At 38.1% G+C, this 16,222-nt stretch overlaps 1 protein-coding gene across 3 annotated transcripts in view; it reads right to left on the reverse strand.

The window, feature by feature from the left end:
• UFL1 (UFM1 specific ligase 1) overlaps positions 1–16,222 on the reverse strand; it is a 69,802-nt gene that overhangs the window by 35,119 nt on the left and 18,461 nt on the right. For all 3 annotated transcript variants that reach the window (XM_055535449.1, XM_055535451.1, XM_055535450.1), the window contains exons 4-6: positions 15,855–15,952; positions 15,212–15,326; positions 12,644–12,774 (exon numbers count right to left, since the gene is read on the reverse strand). In XM_055535449.1, coding sequence (XP_055391424.1) covers positions 12,644–12,774; positions 15,212–15,326; positions 15,855–15,952 — 344 coding nt within the window. The remainder of the gene's footprint in view (positions 1–12,643; positions 12,775–15,211; positions 15,327–15,854; positions 15,953–16,222) is intronic.

The raw sequence follows: 16,222 nt of genomic DNA on the forward strand, positions 1-16,222 counted from the left end.
GAGAAATGCAAATTAAAACTTCAATAAGGTATCACCCTCATATGGGTCAGAATAGCCAACATCAAATAATAAATACTGGAGAGGATATGGAGAAAAGGGAACCCTCCTACACTTTTCATGGGAATGTAAATTGGTAAAGCCACTATGGAAAACAGTATGGAGGCTCCTTAAAAAACTAAAAATAAAGTTGCCATATGATTCAGCAATCCTGCTTCTGGGTATATAAACCAGTCAAAACTATGATTCAAAAAGATGTATGCACCCAATGATCAAAGCAGCACTATATACAACAGGTAAGACATGAAGCAACCTAAGCATCCATCAACAGAGGAATGGATAAAGATGTGGTACATATATACAATGGATTACTACCCAGCCATAAAAAAAGGATAAAATACTGCCATTTGCAGCAACATGGATAGACCTAGAGATTATCATACTAAGTGAAGTTAAGTCAAACACAGAAAAACAGATATCATATAGTATCATTTGGATGTGAAATCTAAAATATGATACAAATGCTCTTATTTAAAAAACAGACTCAGACACAGAAAACAAACTGATGGTTACAAAGGAGAAAAGGGGTAGGAGAAGGATAAATTAGAAGTTCTGGATTAGGAGACACTAATTACTATAGATAAATAAGGTTCTACTGTATAGCGCAGGGAACTATATTCAATACCCTGTAATAAACTATAATGGAAAAGAACATGAAAAATATATACATATATATGTACACCTGAATTACATGCTTTACACGAGAAATGAACACAATACTGTAAATTAACTTAAAAAAAACCACAAAACTGCACCAAACTTTATATCCTTAAGCAGAATTATGCTACTGAAATACCAGGTAATTGATCTGTCTTCCTATTCCAAGATCAATTTCCTTTCCAACCAAAATTTAACTTCAGATTTAGTGATTTTGATCCTGGGTGTTCATTGGAAGGACTGATGTTGAAGCTGAAACTCCAATACTTTGGCCACCTGATACGAAGAGCTGACTCATTTGAAAAGACCCTGATGCTGGGAAAGATTGAGGGTAGGAAGAGAAGGGGATGACAGAATATAAGATGGTTGGATGGCATCACTGACTCAATAGACATGGGTTTAGGTAGACTCTGGCAGTTGGTGATGGACAGGGAGGCCTGGCGTGCTGCAGTTCATGGGGTCGCAAAGAGTTGGACATGATTGAGCGACTGAACTGAACTTAGTGATCTTGACTATCTGCTCTTTATTATATATTAAGTTTTTGTTTATTCTATTCTTTCTGTCTGAGACTGTCCTCACCTGGGAAGTCACTGAATCTTATATGATTTTATTTTTGAAGAAAAATGAGATCATACACAAACTGAAAGGAAACTGGAATGCTGTATTCCAGTTAAGGAATTTGACTGGGAGAGATCCACTTTAATTAATCTCTTTTGTTTATCAATATTTTCTGTAATGACTACACATATTTTTTAAAACAGCTTGAATGAGATATACAAAACTTACATATAAATCTAACCAATTCTAAATACAGCAATGACCTCAATAAATTAATAGAGCTGAGCAACCAACACCACAATCCAGTTTTAGAAGGTTTCCATTACCCAAAAAATTTCTTCCTAGATGTCTGCAGTTAATTCCTGTTGCCACTTGTAACCCAGAGAACCACTGACTGGATTTCTGCCTCTACAAATGTGCCTTTTTAGAGATTTCTCATAAATGGAGTCAATATGTGTCTCGTGCATTTGGCTTCCTTTGAGTGAGTGAGTGAGTGAGTGAAGTCGCTCAGTCGTGTCCGACTCGTTGTGACCCCGTGGACTGTAGCCTACCAGGCTTCTCCATCCATGGGATTCTCCAGGCAAGAACACTGGAGTGGGTTACCATTTCTTTCTCCAGGGGATCTTCCTGACCCAGGGATCGAACCTGGGTCTCTTGCACTGGAGGCAGATGCTTTAACCTCTGAGCCACCTGGCTTCCTTTACTTAGCATGTCTTTGAGGTTCATGAATAATAAAGCAGAGATCAGCATTCATTCCTTTTTATTGCTAAAGAGTATTCTGGTATATGGATATACCACTTTTTGTAGTTTATCCATTATCAGTTGATGGACACTTGGATTATTTCCAGTTTGGGGCTATTATGACTAAGGCTGCTATGAAGATTTGCTTCATGTCTTTGTGTGGAGATATGCTTTAATTTCTTTTGGATAGATTCTTGTGAATGCTTTTCTTTTAAAATAATTATAATTTAAGTAAATCATTAAAAAAAAATCCAGATTTTTTTCTGACTCCAATTCTTTTCTTCCCTATTTATTTTAAGCCAATTATACCAGTTCTCTAGTTTAGGTTTAGTCTTTATTTTTGTTCTTATGCACTAGCCAGAGACTCATGCAGTGCACAAACAAAACCCTGTGCTTACCAGGATCCCAGGAAAGAAAGGAGCAGTAACCACCACATGACACTGAGCCAGACCTGAATCAGTGTTTGAGGATCTACTGGAGAGGCATGGGTCAGCAGTGACCTGCCATGGGGACAGGGACAGTTGCCAGCAGTCCTAGGAGGTGCGGCTTGTTGGCATAAATCCTCTTGGAGGAGGTTGTCATTAGGCCTAACAGAGACTATACCCCTTCCACAGAGACTACAAGACTCCAGGACTGGGCCACCTCAGGCCAAACTACAGGGAGGGAGCACAGACTCACACATTAGCAGATAATTGGATTAAACATTTACTGAGCGTGGCCCTGCCCACCAAAGTGAAACTGAGTTTTCCCCACAGCCAGTCTCTCCCAGCAGGAAGCTTGCACTAGCCTCTTATTCTCACCCATCAGTGGGCAGAGAGAATGAAAACCACAATTACAGAAAGCTAACCATATGATCACATGGATCACAGGCTTGTGTAACTCAATAAAACTGTGAGTAATGCCATGTAGGGCCACCCAAAATGGATGGGTCATGGTGGAGAGTCCTGACAAAACGCAGTCCATTGGAGGAGGGAATGGCAAACTACTTCAGCATTTTTGCCTTGAGACCCCATGAACGGCATGAAAAGGCAAACAGATATGACACTGAAAGATGAACTACCCAGCTCAATATGCTACTGGAGAAGAGCGGGGAAATGCTCTGGAAAGAATGAAGAGGCTGAGTCAACGTGGAAATGACGCCCAGTTGTGGTTGTATCTGGTGGTGAAAGTAAAGTCCGAAGCTGTAAGGAACAGTACTTATTGTGTAGGAACCTAGAATGTTAGGTCCATGAATCAGGGTGGTCAAATTGGAAGTGGTCAAACAGGAGATGGCAAGAGTGAACATCGACATTTTAGGAATCAGTGAACTAAAATGGATGGAAATGGGCGAATTTAATTCAGATTACCATTATATCTATTACCGCAGTCAAGAATCCTTAAAAGAAATGGAGTAGGCCTCATAGTCAACAAGAGTCTGAAATGCAGTACAAGGGTGCAATCTCAAATACAGCAGAATGATCTCCGTTTGTTTCCAAGGCAAACCATTCAACATAATAGTAATTCAAGTCTATGCCCCAACAACTAATGCTGAAGAAGATGAAGAATGGTTCTGTGAAGACCTATAAGACCTTCTAGAACTAACATCAAAAACAGATGTCCTTTTCATAACAGGGTATTAGAATCCAAAAGTAGGAAGTCAAGGGATAACCTGGAGTAACAGGCAAGTTTGGCCTTGGAGTACAAAATGAAGCACGGCAAAGGCTAACAGTTTTGCCAAAAGAACGCACTGGTCATACATAGCAAACACCCTCTTCCAACAACACAAGAGATGACTCTAGACATGGATCATCAGATGTTCCATACTGAAATCAGGTTGATAATATTCTTTGCAGCTGAAGATGGAGAATCTGTATACTCTCAACAAAAGCAAGACCAGGAGCTGACCGTGACTCAGATCTTGAATTCCTTATTGCAAAATTCAGACTTAAATAGAAAAAAGTAGGGAAAACCACTAGGCTCTCAGGTATGACTTAAACCAAATCCTCTATGATTATACAGTAGAGATAACAGATTCAAGGGATTAGATCTGATAGAGTGCCTGAAACACTGTAGACAGAGGTTCATAACACTGTACAAGAGATGGTGACAAAACCATCCCCAAGAAGAAGAAATGCAAAAGGCAAAATGGTTGTTTAAGGAGGCCTTACAAATAGCTAAGAAAAGAAGAGAAGCAAAAGACAAAGGAGAAATGAAAGATATACCCATTTGAATGCAGAGTTCCAAAGAATAGCAAGGAGAGATAAGAAAGCCTTCCTCAGTGATCAAAGCAAAGAAATAGAGGAAAATAATAGAATGGGAAAGATTAGCGATCTCCTCAAGAAAATCAGAGATACCAAGGGAACATTTCATGCAAAGATGGGCTCAATAAAGGACAGAAATGATATGGACCTAACAGAAGCAGAAGATAGTAAGAAGAAGTGGCAAGAATACACAGAAGATACAAAAAAGATCTTCATGACCCAGATAACTACGATCATGTGATCACTCACCTAGAGCCAGACATCCTGGAATGTGAAGTCAAGCTGTCCTTAGGAAGCATCACTATGAGCAAAGCTAGTGGAGGTGATGGAATTCCAGTTGAGCTATTTCAAATCCTAAAAGATGATGCTGTGAAAGTGCTGCATTCAATATGCCAGCATATATGGAAAACTCAGCAGTGGCCACAGGACTCGAAAAAGTCAGTTTTCATTCCAATCCCAAAGAAAGGTAATGCCAAAGAATGTTCAAACTACTGCACAATTGCATTCTTTCACATGCTAACAAGGTAATGCTCAAAATCCTTCAAGTGAGGCTTCAACAGTATGTGAACCAAGAACTTCCAGATGTTCAAGCTGGATTTAGAAAAGGCAGAGGAACCAGAGGTCAAATTGCAAACCACCACTCAACCATAGACAAGTGAAGGGAATCCAGAAAAACATCAACATCTGCTTCACTGATGACGCTAAAATCTTGACTATGTGGATCACAACAAAATGGAAAATTCTTAAAGAGATGGGAATATCAGACCATTTTACCTGACTCCTGAGAAGCCTGTATGTAGGTCAAGAAGTAACAGAACTGAACATGGAAAAATGGACTGGTTCAAAATTGGGAAAGGAGCACATCAAGGCTGTAAACTGTCCCCTGCTTATTTAAATTATAATGCGGAGTACATCATGCAAAATGCTGGGCTAGATGAAGCACAAGCTGGAATCAACATTGCTGGGAGAAATATCAATAACTTCAGATACGCAGATGACACTACTCTAAAGGCAGACAACAAAGAGGAACTAAAGTTTCTTGATGAGGGTGAAAGAGGAGAGTGAGAAAGCTGGCTTATAACTCAACATTCAAAATATTAAGATCATGGTATCTGGTCCCATCACATCATGGGGAAAAAATGGAAACAATGGCAGATATTATATTTTGCTCCAAAATCACTGTGGACAGTGACTGCAGCCATGAAATTAAAAGACGCTTACTTCTTGGAAGAAAAGCTATGACAAATCTAAATAGTATATTATAAAGCAGAGATACCACTTTCCCAAAAAAGGTCCATCTAGTCAAATCTATGGTTTTTCCAGTAGTCATGTACGGATATGAAAGTCTGACCATCAAGAAGACTGAGTGCTGAAGAATTGATGCTTTCTAATTGTGCTAGAGAAGACTCTTCAGAGTCCCTTGGACAACAAGGAGATCAAACTAGTCAATCCTAAAAGAATTCTACCCTAAATATTCATTGGAAGGACTGATGCTGAAGCTCCAACACTTTGCCCACTTGATACAAACAGCTGACTCATTGGAAAAGACCCTGATGGTGGGAAAGATTGAGGACAGGAGAAGAAGGATGAGATGGTTGGATGGCATCACAAATTCAATGGACATGGGTTTGAGCAAACTCCAGGAGATATGAAGGACAGGGAAGCCTAGCGTGCTGCAGACCATGGGGTCACAAAGAGTGGGACATGACTGAGCAACTGAACAACAAAAATATGACTAACAGACTTTTAAGTTATTCAAACTACTTGACCTTCTCTTGTTGACTATTTAAAACATTATAATTTTTCCATATAACAGACCTAGGAGAGCAGAAAATATTAATTCAAAATATGACTTAATATTTAAAACCTCTGTATGGGGATTTTTGATTCAATTATTATTTTTACCAAATTTCTATATAGGCCAATTTGGTTTTATTATTTTACTTAAAATATTCAGCTAAATTATCTACAGTTCCTGAAACCAATTAGCCCCTTCATGGATCACTGTCTTGTGGTGGTGAAGGGACGTGTCAGACTCAGTGAAGCTATGAGCCATGCCATGTAGGGCCACAAACACAGACGGGTGAGGTGGAGAGTTCTAACAAAACATGGTCCACTGGAGGAAGGAATGGCAAACTATTCCAGGATTCTTGCCATGAGAACCCAATGAACTATATAAAAAGGCAAAAAGATACGACACCGAAAGACGAGGCCCACAGGCTGGATGGTGTCCAATATGCTACCGGAGAAGAGCAGAGGACAACTACTAATAATAGCTCCAGAAACAATGACGTGGCTGGTCCAAAGTGGCAGTGACGCCTGGCTGTGTATGTGTCTGGTGATGAAAGTAAAATCCAATACTATTAAGAAAAGAATTACATAGGAACCTGGAACGTTAGGTCCACAAATCAAGGTATATTGGATGTGGTCAGCAGGAAATGGCAAGAAAAAATACTGACATCTTAGGAATCAGTGAACTAAAGTGGATGGGAATGAGTGAATTTAATTAAGATGACCATATATCTACTACTTCATGGGGTTGCAAAGAGTCGGACACGACTGAGCGACTGATCTGATCTGATCTGATACCTACTACTGTGGGCAAGAATCCCATAGAAGACGAAGCAGTCCTCATAATCAACAGAACAGTCTAAAATGCAATACACTTGGGTGCAACCTTAAAAATGACAGAATGATGCGGTTCATTTCCAAGACAAGCCATTCAACATCAGAGTAACCAAAGTCTATGCCCCAACGGATGTGGAAGAAGCTCAAGTCGATCAGTTATACAAAGACCTACAAGACCTCCTAGAATTAACACCAAAAGAATATGTCCTATTTAACAGAGGGGACTGGAATGCAAAAGTAGGAAGTCAGGATACCTGGAGTAACAGGCAAGTTTGGCCTTGGTGTACAAAATGAAGCAGGGCAAAGGCTAACAGAATTCTGCCAAAGGAAAACACTGGTCAAAGCAAACACCCTTTTTCAACAAAACAAGAGACGACTTTACACATGGACATCACTAGATGGTCAATACCAAAATCAGACTGATTACATTCTTTGTAGCCGAAGATGGACAAACTATATACAGTCAGAGAAAACAAGACCTGGAGTTGACTGTGCCTCAGGTCATCAGCTCCTTATAGCAAAATTCATGCTTAAACTAAAGAAAGTAGGGAAAACCACAAGGCCAATCAGGTACGACCTAAATCAAATCCCTTATGATTATACAGTGGAGGTGACGAACAGATTCAAGGGATTAGATCTAGTAAATAAAGAACTGAATAACTATGGACAGAGGTTCATAATATTGTGCAGAAGGCAGTGAGCAAAACCATCCCAAAGAAAAATAAATGAAAAAAAGGCAAAGTGTCTGAGTAGGCTTTACAAAGTGGTTGTCTGAGGAAAGAAGAGAATTGAAAGCAAGGGAGAAAGGGAAAGGTATACTCAACTGAATGCAGAGTTTGAGAGAAATGCAAGGTCAGAGGAGAAGGCCTTCTTCAATGAACAGTGCAAAGAAACAGAGGAAAACAAAAGAATGGAAAGGCTAGAGAACTCTTCTAGAAAACTGGATATATCAAAAGAACATTTCATCCAAAGGACACATTTCATAAAGGACACAAACTGTATGGACCTAACAGAAGCAGAAGTGATATAGAAGAGATGGCAAGAATACATACACAGAAGAACTGTACGAAGAAGATCTTAATGACCCAGATAACCACGCTGGTGTCATCACGCATCCAGAGCCAGACATTCTGGAAGTGTGCAGTCAACCAGGCCTTAGGAAGCACTGCTGTCAGTAAAGCCAGTGGAGATGATGGAATCCCAGCAGAGCTATTTAAAATCCTAAACGACGATGGTATTAAAGTGCTGCACTCAGTATGTCAGCAAATTTGGACTATCCAGCAGTGGCCCCAGGACTAGAAAACTTCAATCTTCATCCCAAATCCCAAGGGTAATACTAAAGATGTCTGAACTACTGGACAATTATATTCATCTCCCATGCTAGTAAGGTTATACTCAAAATCCTTCAAGCTAGCCTTCAGTGGTTTGTGAACTTTAAGAACTTATAGATATTCAAACTGGGTTTAGAAAAGGCAGAAGAACCAGAGATCAAACTGCCAACATTTGCTGGATCACAGAGAAAGCAAGGGAATTCCAGAAAAATATCTACCTCTGTTTGATTGACTACATTAAAGTCTTTGGTGGATCATAACAAACTGTGGAAAATGCTTAAAGAGATGGGAATACCAGACCATATTATCTGTTTCCTGAGAAACCTGTAGGCGGGTTAAGAAGCAATAGTTAGAACCTTGTATGGAACAACTGACTAGTTCAAAATTGAGAAAGGCATATGACAAGGCTGTTTATTATAACCCTGTTTCTTTAACTTTTATGCAGAGAACATCATGCAAAACACTGGGCTGGATGAGTTACAAGCTGGAATCAAGACTGCTGGGAAAAATATCAACAACCTCAGATATGCAGATGATACCACTTTAATGGCAGAAAGCGAAGAGGAAGCAAAAAGCCACTTGATGAGGGTGAAAGAAGACAGCAAAAAAGCCAGCTTAAAATTCAATATTAAAAAAACTAAGATCATGGCATCTGGTTCCATCCCTTCATGGCAAACAGAAAGGGAAAAGGTGGAAGTAGTTCCAGATTTCCTCTTACTAGGCTCTAAAATCACTGCAGATGTTGACTGCAGCCATGCAATTAAGAAACGAATGGTTCTTGGCAGGAAAGTTATGACAAACCTAGACAGTGTATTAAAAAGCAAAGACACCCCTTTGCTGACAAAGGTCTACTAGTCAAGGCTATTGTCTTCCCAGTAGTCATGTATGGATGTGAGAGCTGGACCATAAAGAAGGCTGAGTGCCAAATAATTGATGCTTTTGAACTGTGGTGCTGGAGAAGACTCTTGAGAGTCTCTTGGACTGCAAGGAGATCAAACTAGTCAACCCTAAAAGAAATCAACCCTGAATACTCATTGGAAGGACTGATGTGGAAGCTGAAGCTTCAATACTCTGGCTAACCTGATGTGAACTGCTGACTCATTGGAAAAGATCCTGATGCTGGGAAAGACTGAAGGCAGAAGAAGAGGGTGACAGAGGATGAGATAGTTGGATGGCTTCACCAATTCGATGAACATGAACCTGGGAAAACTCCAAGAAATGGTGAAGGGCAGGGAGGCCTGGTGTGCTTCAGTCCATGGGTTGCAGATTTGGATACGACTTGGCAACTGTACAACAACAACAAACCAATTAGGTCCAATTACATGCTCTGTGAATTTTGCTCTCCTCTGTTTATCTTATTACAAGCTTCTCATGTTTTTTATTTTCTGTTCCTTTCTACCTGAACGTATTCCTACAAACATGCAAAGGGCTCCTTGAAGAACTCTATCTTAAAACTACTGGGTGCATAAATTATTGTGGATGTTCAATAAAAGTTTAATTGGACTGCACAAAATTTCTAGCTTTTTTAGTACAATGAAACTTAGCTGCTGGATTTTTATTTCAACTTGGAATTGCAACGTAGTTTACCTACATATCTCATTCTTCTAACTAATTACTTCAGTGTGAACTCATGGTTTTTGATACACAAAAATAAAAATGCAAAAAAGAAAATATACATATAGGGGTGTACATGTATGTTGTCGTTGTGCCACTCAGTTGTGTCCAACTCTGTGATCCCATGGACGCCAGGCCTCCCTGTCCTCCTATGTGTATCCTTTAGCTTGTCTGCTGAGGGCTTGGGAGCAGGAACAACCCAAACAGCAATAAACAATCTAGTGTCCAGATCTTGGTTTCTATATACTCTACTAAAATGGCTGATTCTAAGGTTGAACAGGCAAAGGATGAACTGAGCCTGGAACTCCTTTGTGTATCAGAAAGAAAAGAAGTATTGGAAAGATTGAGAAATGTCAAAAGAACAAAGAAGCCAGGCTGAAGGGCATTCCACTAGCCTAAATCAGAGGCAACCTGAAAATCTAAATAATGATAACAATGGATTATAATCCAAAGAATGATACAGAAAACCGTAAGTCTGTAGTGATTTAATAAATGAATAAATTGAAAATTTGATGAAAAACAGGGTAACTCACAAGATCTCAAATTGCCCTCCCCACAAATAATTACAAAGGGAAACAAAAAACCTTAATGAGAAATCTACATACATTCTTATTAAGAAGTTACAATGCACCTCATCAGTAATTCCTGGAGAAGGAAATGGCAACCAACTCCAGTATTCTTCCTGGAGAATCCCATGAACTGAGAAGCCTGGCAGGCTACACACCATGGGGTTGCAAAGAGTCGAACACGACTGAGCACAACACAGCAGCATCAGTAATCGGAAAAATCTAAATTGCATGCCACCTGATAGGGTTCAATGACAAAGACATATAATTACTTCTGTGATATTCCTGCCAATGATGAATAACCTGAATTATCAGTAGAATCATGTAGCAGAAAGAAAAGAATGAATATTCTCATGAAAGTAAGGTAGGTATTCGAGATTGAAAGTGACCAAGCAGACTTGACAAGTAAATGCAATATGTGATTCTGAACTGGATCCTTTTTCTATATAGAATACTATTAGGATTCAACTGGTAAATCACAAATGGGATCCAAAGATTGGATGGTAGTAATGGATCAAGGTCAATTTTCTGATTTTGAGGTTTGTATTGTAGTTTTAGAGGACACTGCCCTTGCTTATAGGAAAGAGACTAAAGTATTTTTGGTCATGGGACATAATGTCAGCTACCTTCTTTCAAATGGGACAGAATTTGAAAAAAAGGTTCTCTTTCAACTTTTCTATTAATATAAGCGTGAGATTAAAAAAAGAGAGAGAAAGAATACTATTGCATTAGATTGCGAGCTCTCTCTTCTAACCTTCTATTGTTTTGTTCTACTAGGGCCCTGCATGTATCAGGTATTCAATCAGCGTGCCTGATTTACTGAATGACAAAAGGAAATCACTGTGGCTGCCATGCAAAAGAGCATCCTGAAACACAGTAAGAATAGAAGAGGAGGGACTTGTTAGAAAGCTACTAAAACAGTCCAGTAAAAAATGGCCTGAATTGGTGAGAACGGTGATGTCAGAGAAGTAAAGATTACATAAATATTTAGGCTATGACTTCAAAAGATGTTGTGTTATGGAAACGGAGGTAAGAGAAAGGTGGCATAAAGGACGACTCCCAGGTTTCTGGCAAAACCAACCTGATGATTGCGTTTACTGATAATGGAAATACAAGTGGAAGAATTCAGAAGAGACGAGGAGTGGGACAGCTCAGGACAGTGAGTTAAATATGTTGAATTTGAGGCACTTGTAAAACACTTCAATAGAGATACTGTACAAGTTGTATGTGTCTGGAACTTAAAAGTAAAAGCACCTATGCAGGAAGTGCAGGACTGAGAAGAGAAGATGGCCTCAAAGAAAACTTTCAAGGCTAGTGAATGGAGGAAGAGCCAGAAAAGCTGACTTATAAGGCACAGCCAAAAGAGGTTAAGAAGAAACCAGGAAAGTGTGGTGTTAAAAAAAAAAAAGAGAGAGAGAAGAGAAGAGAACATTTCAAGAAGAAGACATAATTGGAGTTAAATGGTGCTACAAAGTCAAGTAAAACTTTAACGAGACTGACATCATTGCTATGTACGTGGAAGAAGCCAGATGGGTAAGCTGAGAAGTGACAGAAGGTAAGAAAACTGAGACAATAACTGTAGACATCAATTTGAGATGGTTCCCTTTAAGGAAAGGAATAAACAAGATGGTAGAGGGAATGGAATCCAGGGTTAAGAGAGGTTTGATTGTTTTAAAATGGAGAAATCTGGACATTTATATGCTGGGGGACCAAAAAAACTACTGAGATAAATTTAATGACACAGGAGAAAAGAGAAAACTGAGAATGCAGGTTTTCTTAATTCCATGCTGGAGTTTGTCACAGAGGCCCCAAACATTCAGTTAAAGTGATTTTGAAAGTACAATGGTTATTCATTAGACTACTAGAATTTTATTTAGTAAAGAGTTCTAAAGTCATCCAGCACCATCTGAGACTCAAAGAAGTTAGGTGACTACATGGTTACTATATGATAGAGCTATGACCCAGGGGTTTCTAACTGCATGCTCTTTCCACGATCCCAGAGTGACTATATATGATCTGAGTATTCTGCAGAAGTGCATTTGGGGTCTTAAGGGTGGTGAAGGTAGAAGAAAGAGATGTGGGTTGGAGATAATGTGGATACATTCGAGAGTCTGGAATCCCCATTCCTATTTCATGGAAGTTCCCCTTCTGTTTAATAAACTAGGGTCCTGAATAAGATTTAAGGGAAAAAAAAAAAGGCAAACAATGATCAAAGAAATGTAAAAATACACATACTTTAAAACTTGCTTACCGGGTAATAGCACTGAACAGTCCACGGATGCGTGCTTTATGTCTAGATACAAAAGCTTCAGTAAATATTACTCCTCTGTTATCAAGATCAATGTGTCCATTAATAATTCTACCTAGTCGCTGAGTTAGTGCCTGAGGGTAAAGATGGATGAAAATTCTTATTAAAATGATAGAACAAAATTACAGATTTACATTTGTACAGGTTTACTAAAGTCATGCGGCATGCTGATGTTGTATTAATCATACGTTGAGTAATTTCAGCAAGCATGAATTAACAAGATATATAAAGTAAAATGAAGACTTAGGATCTAGGAAACTTCATAATCTTATGATAAGAATTGAATGAGTCTGATAACTGATATGTTAAAAAACTCAGCTACCTGCTAATAAGGCCATAGGCAGCTTGAAACACAGACAACCAAGACATTTACAAGGATCCTGGAGAGGATTCTATATGGAACCGCTAATACTAACAGAGAAATAAATATTATCCCAAGATTCTGCAACCTAGGGATACATAAAACCTGAAAAGTTATACTCTGTGATGCAAATATTAACAAATTGTGGCCATAAATCTATACTGACAGACAACCTGATTTCTTGGTAACCTGAGGAGAGCATTTCTCCACAGCTACACTATGACTGGGATCAGGTTTGTGAAATAAGCTTGGACATACTTCCCTTTCCAGGACAAGTTAAATCTATTCGAGTCAGCCTGGCTGATACTTCTATGGTACAGAAAAATGGTTTCCAAACAACTTTTAAGGATCCATTTTTTTGCTGCCCCATGAGGCATGTGGGATCTTAGTTCCGTGAGCCAGGATTAAACCCATGCCCTTAGCATTGGAATTGGAAGCTCAGAGTCTTATCCACTGGACTGTCAGGGAAGTCCCCCAAACAACTTCTTAGTGAGCTTTTACAATACTGCCTATGATACTGAGAAAAATTAAAACTGAAAAAAGAAACCATACATATTTCTAAAATGTATCAGTAGCACAATAAGAAACCACTTGATCTGTTCTGATATTTTAATGTAAAACTGACTAAAAATATCTTTTTTTTTTGCCTTCTGTGATTTACATGTATTTGCTCATTTTATCTTCTGTAATTTACATACACTTGCTCAGGAGCTTAGTTCTCCTGAAATACTTTGTAAAACAGATCTATATGCTCAATGGTATTTTAGATGCAATGAGGAGAAATCACCCACTTAAAATGAGTGAGTAAATCTGTTTCATTATAAATTAATCTCATGCAATTATGGTTTGGTAATTTCTGTAAGATGGATTTTTTTAAAGTATACCTAAAATGATTTGGCTTTTCCCTTATTTGTTCCAGTAAATATATAAACAAAACCATCATTAATTGAGTACTTCCTCTAGGCCAGCCATTTCACCAGATATACCATGTATTTGACACCTCACTGACATCTATGAGAGACAATTATTCCCATTTTCAGATATGTAACTTGAAGCACAAATAGGCATAAATATAATTTTTCTGACCCTAAGTAACAAAGCAGTGTCATAGACAGAATTCAAATCATGGCCTGTTTAACTTCCACTGTTCCAAACAGACTTCTAAAACGTTAAACAACTTTAAGAAAACCAAAATAACAAGGAAATAGCCTCTATTTTCAGGCACCATTGTAATTTAACTTATAAAGATAATTTGATTTGAGTATTGACACAAGTACCAAAAATTAAGTGACTATAAGCCATTCCTTGATTTCTCTCCCTATCATGCTCTCAGTTTAGAGGAGGAAAAAAGGTGACATCAAAAGAAGTTGGTACTATTGACATTTGGGGAAGAAAATTTTCTATTGGGAAGGAATGCTCTGTGCACTGCAGGATGTTCAGCAGTATCTGTGACCTTTACCACACAAGATGCCAGTAGCACCTCTTATAAATTATAATCTTCATCAGCTGTTTCTTAAATTATAACTAGTAATCAGAACTGAAGATTTCCTTGCTAAAGAAGCATTCAATAAAGATATACACTTCTGGTATACTTGCTACTGCATCCAAGCAGGCTGAGACCTTAAGTCTACCAAGTTTAGGGTATCTCTGGGTTCAGGAATGGAGAAGGCAATGGCACCCCACTCCAGTACTCTTGCCTGGAAAATCCCATGGATGGAGGAGCCTGGTGGGCTGTATAGTCCATGAGGTCGCTAAGATACAGACACAACTGAGGGACTTCACTTTCACTTTTCACTTTCATGCATTGGAGCAGGAAATGGCAACCCACTCCAGTGTTCTTGCCTGGAGTATCCCAGGGACAGGGGAGCCTGGTGGGCTGCCATCTATGGGGTCGCACAGAGTCGGACACAACTGAAGCGGCTTAGCAGCAGCAGCAGGGTTCAGGAAGATGAAAATCACTTCTAAACAATCTTATCAGAGCCATCAATGTTTAAGTATCCCCCAAATATATTGCTAGAACATAGTCAAAACTAGAGAATAGTCAAAACACTTGCAAAAAAACAAATAATAGTAAGTCTAGTTTATTCCCACCCTTTCAAACTTGGCATTTATTTCAAAAGACAAATTATACCATTAAGGAAAAAAAATACCTGTGTCAGAAAGTTTCCAGGAAGATCATACGTTTTACACAGTTCTGCTATGGTTACCTGACCACTTTCCTGTAATTTATCATTTACTTCTTCTGCTAAACGATCCAAATAGTTCCTAATAGTTTAAATTAAAAAAAAAAAAAAGAAAAAAGAAAAACTTAAATAAGAATAATAATTTTTCTCTATCTTTTTATGTTTAATTTCTGCTGCAATAAGGCATTCCCCAAAAGTAATTAATATGGTATGTTTAGGTAAACACCATTCATTAATCATAGTCTGAAATTTTTCTTATCAATGTAACTAAATGGAAGGTTAATCAAATAAATGCTGAAATTGTTTTCAACAATTAAAATTCTACAGTCATTTTCATTAGGACTTTTTAACAATTCTGCTTTCAAAGTTAAGCTCACATAGGAAAGATGATAAAAATTGTTTTGTGTTGCTTTAAAACAACAGAAAAAATTAAAAGTTCATATTATTCCCAAATATTCCACACAAGTAAGCACTTACTTTTTAAGTACAATAATGAAAATCAGTACTAGAAGAGTACTAAAAAATGCCGTAGTGCCACAGTTATTCTAAATTTAAGTATAAACTTACAAAAAAAGAAACACAAAAAGGTATTCTTAATTATTGTACTTACTCATCTATCAGTTGTCCCAACACTAGTTGAACATGTTTTTCTGATTTAACAATGTCACCAATTCTATTTTCAATATGAGTCAGATCCACATTAATTACCTGGAAAATAAGTACACATTCTATTAGTGATAAGTTCATATTGTTTTAAAATTTGAAATTATATATTTTAGAACTTTTAAAAAAATGAAAACTTACTTCCCCTTAGATGAATTTCAAACTGATTTGAAATATTATAAAAAATCTCAAACAATTAGGGGCTTATTGCTCATTCACTTTCATTTCTGAACCTGTAGACTTTCACTTGCTAAGAAAGCTTGCACTACAAAAATCACACAACTTCAAAGGTCTTTTCACCTCCAGAGTCCCACC

The sequence above is a fragment of the Bubalus kerabau genome, chromosome 9 (assembly GCF_029407905.1).
Source record: "Bubalus kerabau isolate K-KA32 ecotype Philippines breed swamp buffalo chromosome 9, PCC_UOA_SB_1v2, whole genome shotgun sequence".
NCBI classification, from domain to species: domain Eukaryota; kingdom Metazoa; phylum Chordata; class Mammalia; order Artiodactyla; family Bovidae; genus Bubalus; species Bubalus kerabau.